The sequence below is a fragment of the Aquarana catesbeiana genome, linkage group LG01, assembly GCF_042186555.1.
Source record: "Aquarana catesbeiana isolate 2022-GZ linkage group LG01, ASM4218655v1, whole genome shotgun sequence".
Classification (NCBI taxonomy): domain Eukaryota; kingdom Metazoa; phylum Chordata; class Amphibia; order Anura; family Ranidae; genus Aquarana; species Aquarana catesbeiana.
Genome location: NC_133324.1, coordinates 20,743,283 through 20,753,766, shown reverse-complemented (window position 1 = coordinate 20,753,766; position 10,484 = coordinate 20,743,283). Strand labels below are relative to the sequence as shown.

The 10,484-nt window shown below is 43.8% G+C and overlaps 1 protein-coding gene across 1 annotated transcript; it reads right to left on the bottom strand.

Annotated features, from left to right (window-relative positions):
* Positions 1–9,546: 9,546 nt before the first annotated feature.
* On the bottom strand, positions 9,547–10,218 carry LOC141124172 (N-acetyltransferase 8-like). The gene has a single exon (XM_073612249.1). The coding sequence runs from the start codon at positions 10,216–10,218 to the stop codon at positions 9,547–9,549; it is 672 nt and encodes a 223-aa protein (XP_073468350.1).
* Positions 10,219–10,484: the final 266 nt, after the last annotated feature.

Here is a 10,484-nt window from a genome sequence, read left to right as displayed (position 1 = left end):
ATGTGTTAAATATTTAAAGTAACATGTTCATGCCATTTACAAGTTATTTTCAATATTTTACAATCCACAGCTTTCATTAAAATAATCCTACCATGAGGATCCCTGTTCAGGCACTTTCTGTTTCATGGTGACAACATTCTGTCCCTGCCTCTCATTTGTGCTCTTACATTGTCACCCCATCAATATGTCTTCCAATAGAGACTACAAGTGGCTGTTTCAGAACATATTATACAGGCATGGTCTACTGCTGGCACCATCGGGAAAGCAACCCTTAGTCATCCAGCCAGGACGTGGCTGCAAAGACCCCCTGACAGTCTCTTCTATCTACCAGCATCCACCTGCAAATCAAACATGAGCTTTGGGTGGACTGACCCCATAACTACACAGATCGCTTGGGGAACTTACCTTCAATCTCTGTGCTGATGGATGGTAAGGGGTTCTAAACCTCTGTCCTATGCTGCAGCTACCTGCACTTTGTAACAGGCCAGGCTATAAACTATAATATATTATATACAATTTAGCAAATAATTTACAGTCATGTATAGATAGAAACATAGATAACACCCCAGGGTATTTCTATATTCCATCTCATCTGTGCAATCACCAGTGGCGTCGGCAGGGGAGGGGCTGACAGTGGCAGAACCCTGAGTGGGTCCCCAAAAAGCCCCGGGTCTTGAGTGGGCACTGTTCTATTATTAGCCCCGAGCGCCACCCCCCGCCACCGAGCGGGGACCGATCTGATTCCGAGCGTCACCAAGTGACATAGCAGGTCCCGCCTTCTGGAGCCTGCAGCGCCTATGATGGGCGTCCCACTGGTCCAATGGCGAGGCCGCGGGACTTGTGATGTACGTCATAGGCACTGCAGGCTCCAGCAGGCGGGAATTACAATGCGGCCGTCGCGCCACATCCATCCCCACTCGGCGCTCAAGCGGTGACTCTCCTCCTCTCCACTGGCTGCCTCGCACACCATGGCTGAGCTGAGCTTCTGCTGCAGGACATGTGAAGTGTGTCTCCTGGTCAGGTAGGTCAGTATGTGTATGTCAGGTAGGTAGGTCAGTATATGTCAGTCAGGTAGGTCAGTGTATGCCAGGTAGGTAGGTCAGTGTATGTCAGGTAGGTAGATCAGTGTATGTCAGGTAGGTCAGCGTATGTATGTATGTCAGGTATGTCAGGTAGGTCAGTGTATGTATGTCAGGTAGTTCAGTGTAGGTCAGTGTATGTCAGGAAGGTAGGTCAGTGTGTGTATGTCAGGTAGGTGAGTTTAGTAGTGAGCATTGATGGGCACTGTTAAGCCAGGCAGCAACCAGCAAGTGAGCTTACCCCCCACCACACAACCCCACTGCCCAGCCAAAAAACCCCACGCCACCCCCACCCCCACCCCCCACCCCCCCGTGCCGGCCTTAGACTTCGGGCTGGTCTTTTTGCCACCTAGCAACTCCCCAGGCAATCGCACAGCAAAAGAAGAAAGACGGGCGCGGCTTGGATGGGACCCGAGATGGCCGATTGAGACTAGAGCTCCTGCACACTGAGGACTTAAAATGCCTTTCTTAGGGATTTGCAGACACCTCCAATCATGGGTAAACCCAATAGAAGCACCTCAGCACCCCGCACTTTAAAAGATACTGGAACGCAGCTCAGTAAGAATATACCGGAGCTGTTCCGGAATCAACACCCAGGAAAGCACGAGGCATCACAGGCCTCACAGGCCTCAACCCCGGACACGTTCATAAGTGGATCTGATTCACAAATGGATGGAGATGGACCCCCAGATCAACCTCCGAGCCTGCTGGATTTACAAAAAAGACCTGCAAAAAGTTGCTCTGGACATCAAACATAGTCTTGCAGCCGCTATATCCGACATAAAATCGGACATACAAACTATGGCCCACCGACTCACGGATGTGGAGCAGACCTCTCAATTCCACGTGGAGGCAATCAGGCAAGTTCAAAGAACATACGATTCCCAGCTACCACATATTTTTGATCTCCATCACCAAGTGGAAGATCTACTGTAGATAACAGGGGACGTAGACACAACATAAGGGTGCGGGGGGTCCCTGAGGGAATCGAAGCTGCAGCACTATCGCAGGTAATCTACTCCATCTTTAATAACCTGCTGAATTGTCCGGCAGACTCCCCCATTGTGATGGAACAATTACACCGCGCTCTGAGACCGCCTCCTAGGGACTCTGAACCACCAAGGGACGTTGTATGCTGTATTGTTAACTTCCCTCTTAAGGAAGAAATACTTTGCAAAGCTAGAGAGAGCGGCCACATTTTATTTAATGGCACAGACATTAAACTGTTCCAAGATCTTTCTCAAATAACATTGCAGAACAGATGCACACTGCGCCCCCCGCTGGAGGCTCTGCGCTCTCGAAACATTCAATATACATGGAAGTTCCCATTCTGTCTCTCTGCCTCCGCTAGGGGTCGCACTGCACTCCTCCGAACACTGGAAGACCTCCCTGCTTTCTGCGAGCAACTCGATATACCTCAGATTGATCTTCCTGAATGGTATGCCTTCTACTTTCGGACAGAGCCGTGGAAACTGGTATCCCACAACCCTTCAACGAAGGCCCAAAGACAATGATCCAGATGACGCAGATTGGATCCTACATCTCCCGGGGACCGACTTTCACACCGAGACCTACCCCTACGCAGCCCGGGGCTGGTTGCAACTCCCCGACGGGAGCGACATAACGCCTAATGCCGCGTACACACGGTCGGACTTTTCCACCGGACTGGTCTGACAGACTTTCCAGCGGACTTTTGACGGACTTTTGACGGACTTCCAACTGACTTTTTAACGAACGGACTTGCCTACACACGATCACATCAAAGTCCGACGGATTCGTACGTGATGACGTACACCGGACTAAAATAAGGAAGTTGATAGCCGGTAGCCAATAGCTGCCCTAGCGTCGGTTTTTGTCCGTCTGACTAGCATACAGACGAGCGGATTTCTGGGTCCGGCAGAGTTACGACGTAAAGATTTGAAGCATGTTCCAAATCTAAAGTCCGTCAGATTTACGACTGGAAAAGTTCGCTGAAAGTCCGGTGAAGCCCACACATGATCGGATTGTCCGCCGGATTTGGTCCGTCGGCGTCCGTCGGACAAGTCCGGTCGACAAGTCCGACCGTGTGTACGCTGCATAACCCTATCTGAATCAATTTGAATCAGCTTGCTTGTAAGTGCTACTAACGTTTGTACCTAATACTGATATTCTTTTGTTTGTTTGCTCTCATAATTCTGTTGAAGCGCCAGAACTCACCGGATTCCTTTTGCATCGTGAAGATCTCAACGACACATGGCGCTGAATGGGACTGTTGAACTGAACTTCATACCTTCTATATTTCCGATATGTAACCATGGGTACATTTTCATGTAATTTTGCCTATATTATATATTGTGGAACATGTAGTGTACCAGTTGGCCAGTTTTTATATGTTATAATCTAATTATATTATGACACCTGTTTATTTTTTTTAAATAAATGCATTCATTGGTTATCCATCATATACAATTTTTGACTATAAGATACTGCTGTCCAAAGCCCCATTGGGGAAACTGTCCTTTTTGCTACTACTGTATATTGTTTCGGGGGTTTGCAGCGCATACATCTCTCCGATATGTGTTTTTTCCCTAAAGAACCTCATACGTCTTACCTACAGTTAATGCTGACCCACACTTAAACACCAAGCTCCAGAAGGCCATCACCTATAACTGAGACAATAGCCATCCATGATACCTCCCCACCACATGGTAACAAGTCTTCCTCAAGACTATTCAACCGTCCTCCATCCACCTCAAAATGCTGAGCAATATTGGGTGCTTACAGTATATGCTAATGATGGGTTTCAATATTAGGCACTTATATGCTAATATTGAGTTCCAATATTAGGTGCCTATATACTAATGTTAGGTTCCAATATTAGGTGCCTTTATGCTATTATTAAGATCCAATATGAAGTGCTTATAGACTAAAGTTAGGTTCAAATATTAGGTACTTACTGTATATGATAATGTTAGGTTTCACTATTTGGTGCTTATACAGTATGCTAAAGTTAGGTTTCAATATTAGGCACTTATATGCTAATGTTCGGTTCCATAACAAGAAACTATTAGATAAGCACCTAAATGACCGCAACATACAGGGATATATAATGTAATACTGACACATAATCACACACATAGGTTGGACTTCATGGACTTGTGTCTTTTTTCAACCTCACCTACTATGTAACTATGTAACTATATGTAACTAGGTGCATATATGCTAATATTAGGATCCAATATTAGATGCTTATATGTTAATGTTAGGTTTACATATCAGGTGATTATATGCCAATGTTAGGGTTTAATATGAGGTGCTTATATGCTCATGTTGAGTTTCCATATGAGGTGCTTATATGCTAATGTTAGGCTTCCATATTAGGTGCTTATATGTTAATGTTAGATTTCCAGGGCTGGAACCCAGGCCTTAGAGGATCTGTGCAGGCGGTGTGTCTATAGGAGCTGGCTATGTGCTTGTAGAAGACAGCTATTATATGCCTTTGAATGGTTCTATGCTATAGTTAGAAAGCTAGACCAAAGTAACACTGGAATATCCATACATTGCTTCAGTGGTATGTGTAAGCTCATGGATGCTGAGACCCACCTCCAGACTACTAGAACAGAGAAGCTGTAGGAGCTTTGGAGGAGTTTAGGTATTCAACCTTCTCCCATCCTCTAGCTTCAACCATGACTGTTATAAAGAGTTTGGAATTACATCTACAATATGGAAAATAATTATTTGATCCCCTGCAGATTTTGTAAGTTTGCCCACTTACAAAGAAATAAAGGGTCTGTAATTATTATTATTATAATTATTCAGAAAAAAACCACGATACAAATGTTATACATTGAGTTGCAGTTCAGTGATTAAAATAAGTATTTGATCCCCTCCCCTACCAACCAAAAATTAGTTCTGTCAATTTAAGAAGGTGCTCCTAACGATAACTTATTATGTGTATGAAGGACACCTGTCCACAAAATCTTTTTATTCCATTCAAACCTCACCATCATGGGCAAGACCCAAGAGCAAAGATCCCCTTCGGTCTGGAGCTCCATGCAAGGTTTCTCTTCATGGAGTAAGGATGATCATAAGAAAAGTGAGGGATCAGCCCAGAACTACATGGGAGGAGCTTGTGAATGATCTCAAGGCAGTTGGGACCACAGTCACCGAACAAACCATTGGTAACACAGTATAATGCCATGGGTGGAAATCCTGCAGCACCTGCAAGGTTCCCCTCCTCAAGAAGGCACATATACAGGCCCATCTGAAGTTTGCTAAAATGATTGAGAGAAGGATTGGGAGAAAGTGCTGTGGTCAGATGAGACCAAAATTGAGCTAAGAACACCATCCCTACAGTCAAGCACGGTGGTGGTAACATTATGCTTTGGGGCTTATTTCTGCTAAAGGTACAGGCCAACTTTGCCGCATTAAGAGGCTAATGGACGGGCCATGTATTTTAAAATCTTGGATAAGAACCTTCTTCCCTTAGCCAGAACACTAAAGAGGGGTCGTGGTTGGGTCTTCCAGCGTGACAATGACCCAAAACATACCGCCAAGGGAACAAAGGAGTAGCTCAAGAAGAAGCACAATAAAACCACTTACGGACCGCCGATATACGTCCTAATTTTGAAGAGGAATATCGTTATTATGGCAGCAGCTATCTGCCATAACCCCAGTATCCTCTTGTTTGGCCGGCGGTCCGCTTTCAGATAAAAGTGGTCTCTGCGGCGGATTCACCGTGAGATCACTTTTATCGGCAGTGGGAGAGGGCATACCCCCCCTCCCGCCGTGCTACGCCACTTACCGGAGCCATTGGCCACGGCAGAGGCGATTGGATCCTTTCTCCTCTGTGGCATGGAGACAAGTGAGGGGAAGATGGCCCCCACCCGTCTCCATACCATTGCAGGGCGGAAGCAACGTCAGAACGTCACTTCCGCCCATAGCTCCTAAAGGGCCATTTAAAAAAAAAAAAAAATTTAAATGACAAAAATGTATTTTATTTTATTGCATTTTAGTGTAAATATGAGATGTGAGGTCTTTTTGACCCCAGATTCTCATATTTAAGAGGTCCTGTCATGCTTTTTTTCTATTACAAGGGATGTTTACATTCCTTGTAATAGGAATAAAAATGACACGATTTTTTTTTAAAAAACAGTGTAAAAATAAAAGATAAACGGTAAAATAAATAAGAAAAAAAAATCTCTTTAAACGTGCCCCGTCCCGCCGAGCTCACGCGCAGAAGCGAACACATACGTGAGTAGCACCCGCATATGAAAACGGTGTTCACACCACACATGTGAGGTATCACCGCAATCTGTAGAGTGAGAGCAATAATTCTAGCTCTAGTCCTCTCTGTAACTCAAAACATGCAACCTGTAGATTTTTTTAGACGTCGGCTATGGAGATTTTTAAGGGTAAAAGTTTGTCGCCATTCCAAGAACGGGCGCAATTTTAAAGCGTGACATGTTGGGTATCAATTTACTCGGCGTAACATTATCTTTCACAATATAAAAAAAAATGGGCTAACTTTACTGTTGTCTTATTTTTTAGATCAAAAAGGTGTATTTTTTCCAAAAAAAGTGCGCTTGTAAGACCACCGCCCAAATACGGTGTGACTGAAAGTATTGCAATGACCGCCATTTTATTCTCTAGGCCTAGACCTTAATCCTATAAAACATTTATGGAGGGAGCTGAAACTTCAAGTTGCCAAGCGACAGCCAAGAAACCTTAAAGTGGATGTAAACCCGATTCATGAAATTTGAGCTGGGCACACCTATCTGTAGTGTTTTCTTATCTCTCTTCAAAGCACTGAGTCCTGTAGCTTTCTCCTACTCAGGAGTTCTCCGAGAAGGCAGCCTTATTTCTTTTTATGAGGAGGTAAGTAAAACCTTGGACAGAGGGGTGGCTGTGGACGTGGTATACTTGGACAGAGGGGTGGCAGGGTACATGGTATACTTGGATTTTGCAAAAGCGTTTGACACAGTTCCCCACACGCGGCTCATGTGTAAGGTAAAGTCTACAGGCTTGGAAATATCAGTTTGTAAATGGATAGAAAACTGGCTAAAATACCAAATTCAGAGAGTAGTGGTTAATGATTCTTACTCTGAATGGTCTAAGGTTATCAGTGGTGTACCCCAAGGTTCAGTGTTGGGACCCTTAGTTTTTAATATCTTTATAAATGATATAGGGTCTTGGATTAAAAGTACCATTTCTGTCTTTGCAGATGACACCAAGCTATGCAGTGGAATAACGTCCTTACAGGATGTCTCCAATTTACAAGCCGACCTCAAAGCTCTGTCTAATTGGGCGTCTATGTGGCAGATGAGGTTTAATGTGGAGAAATGTAAAGTTGGGGGCTAAGAATATACATGCATCATACATACTAGGGGGAGTACAACTGGGGGAATCAATGGTGAAGGATCTGGGTGTTTTGGTAGATCATAAGCTCAATAATAACATGCAATGCCAAGCTGCGGTTTCCAAAGCGAGCAAAATCCTTTCTTGTATTAGGAGAGGTATGGACTCCAGAGAGATATCATTTTGCCCCCTGTACAAATCATTAGTAAGTCCTCATCTGGAATATGCATTTCAGTTTTGGGCACCAGTTCTCAAAAAGGATATCGGGGAACTGGAGAAAGTGCAGAGAAGGGCAACCAAACTGATAAGAGGCAAAGAGGAGCTCAGATATGAGGAAAGATTAGGGGAACTGAATTTATTCTCTCTTGAGAAGAGGAGATGAAGGAGGGATATGATCACCATGTACACATATATAAGGGGTCCATATAGTGAACTTGGTGTTGAGTTATTCTTTTTACGGTCATCACAGCGGACACGGGGGCACTCTTTATGTCTAGAGGAAAAGAGATTTCATCTCCAAATATGGAAAGGTTTCTTCACAGTAAGAGCTGTGAAAATGTGGAATAGACTCCCTCCAGAGGTGGTTCTGGCCAGCTCAGTAGATTGCTTTAAGAAAGCCCTGGATACTTTCCTAAATGTACAGAATATAACTGGGTACTGACACTTATAGGTAAAGTTGATCCAGGGAAAATCCGATTGCCTCTTTGGGGATCAGGAAGGATTTTTTTCCCCTGCTGTAGCAAATTGGATCATGCTTTTCTGGGTTTTTTTTCGCCTTCCTCTGGATCAACTGTGAGTATAGGATTGTGTATATGGGATTGTATGATATTTTTTATTTTGTTTATTTATTTTTTTTATGGTTGAACTAGATGGACTTGTGTCTTTTTTCAACCTGACTATGTAACTATGTGTGTTGGGGGAGGTTGTTATAGATAGATTATCAGTCAGCTTGTCGTTTCACAGGAGAACTGTGCACATTCTTTTCTTCCTTTGCCTATGAGGAGAGGGGTTGTGTGTCCTCCAATCAGCTCTCTTGGCTGTATGTCAATAATCCACTCCCAGTGCTAAACAGGGAGAGATAATATGTATCACGGAGAGCACTTTCTAAAGGATATATACAGATGAAGATATATGAGAAAATCTGGACAGCCACACTCCGGGAGAAAATGCAAGTGTCTTTTATTGTAAAAGTTAAATCATGGAGCACACGAGACACTACAGCAGACAAAGTACAGGAAAACAGTCGACGCGTTTCACACTTGTGCCAAGTGCATACTCATAGCATATACAGATGAAGACAGTAGATATACATGTAAAACCTATGTAGGGAGATTTGTTTAATCTCTGTGTATCATCTGAGGCTGTTCACTTCACTGGGTATATGTGAGGGTTTACATCCACTTTAAGGATTTAGAGAAGATCTGTAAAGAAGAGTGGACCAAATTCCCTCCTGAGATGTGTGCAAACCTGATCACCACCTACAAGAAACGTCCGACCTCTGTGCTTGTCAACAAGGGTTTCTCCACCAACTACTAAGTTATATTTTGCTTGGGGATCAAATATTTATTTTACTCACTGAACTGCAGCTCAATTTATAACATTTGTTTCATGTGTTTTTTTTTTTGTGGGTTTTGGTTGATATTCTGTGTCTATCATTTAAAATAAACCTATGATAAAAAAAAATTATACACCCTTCATTTCTCTATGTGGGCATACTTACAAAATCTGCAGGGGATCAAATAATTATTTTCCCCACTGTATAAGACAGGCATTATTGCAACTAGCTGGAGACGAGGTGTTTCTAGAAAGGAATTCAACTTGCCAGCTCAAGACCTTTGAAGAAAGACCCTTCATCTCCCACTATGGGGGAGGTTCAAGGTTCAAACTTTACCCAGGTACTGGAGGAGTAAGTGGATATAATGGTGCCAGAAGAATGCCCCCCACCTTCTCTGTGTGCCCTGTTGGTGTAGAGCATTCAGTTTGTATTTACCAGAACACGTGTACATCTATACATGAAGAAATTATAGAGGAAAACCAGAATAAAATATTTATTAGACTTGACTAGCGTTGAACATACAATACAAGGCCTACAGATCTAACTTAGTTTAATGGCTCTGCTGGGTACAGTTGGTCACTGGAGTTCTGGGATGTCATACTGGTAGAACAAGATTTTGAAGTCCAGCAGTTTTGTGAAAGGTTTCGGACGATAAAAAGTGTGAGTCAGTCGGAATCCCATTTTATCATACATTTTCCAGGCATCCTTCTGGGCTAAACTGGTTGTCAAAACCACCGCCTCGCAACCCCTCTGCCGGGCAAAGTCAATCATAGTCCTACACAAGGCTTTGGCGATCCCTCTACCCCGATGGCTTTCACACACCGAAAGACGTTTTAGCTCCAGGTGCTTTTCTCCTCCGGGGTAGGGAGAAGGAGCAGTGGCCACCGTCCCAACCACCTGTCCTCCAGACTCTGCCACCCAGAAGCAGTGGCCATCTTGTTCCAGGTAGTGCTTCCTTATGTCCAGCATGTCACTAAAAAAGCCCAGTCGGATATAATTTCGGTACATACGCCAGGTCGCATACCACAAAAAACCCACGATGATGGTCACGGCACAGATGGAGGTGGTAATGGACACAATGTCTAATGCTGGAAGGACGAGGAGAGCCAGCAATAGAGGCCAGATGTGGGGCTGTCGTATTGCATGTTTAAAGGCTTCAGTCGTATGTTCGGCAGTTCCAGAAACAAACAACTGCCTGGCCACTTCGTAATCCGAATCCTTGTACAATCGTATAAAGAAAGTAGACATTGTCTCTCCCTGTGAAAAAATAAATATATAATTACAATTACATTATTAAAGTGGATCTAGCACAAGCTATACTTTTCGCGGTAAGCGAATGCATGCCAAGTAATGTGTAACACTTCCAGGTATTTATTGCAGAGTCCACAACACCACCAACCTGCTTTTCTCTTAAAGAAGGACAGCACCATCTTTGCTCTGGCATTATCCAGGGTCCCCATCTACTTCCTGGACTGAATCTTAATTGCAAACCAAATATTGAAGTAGTTTTGAAT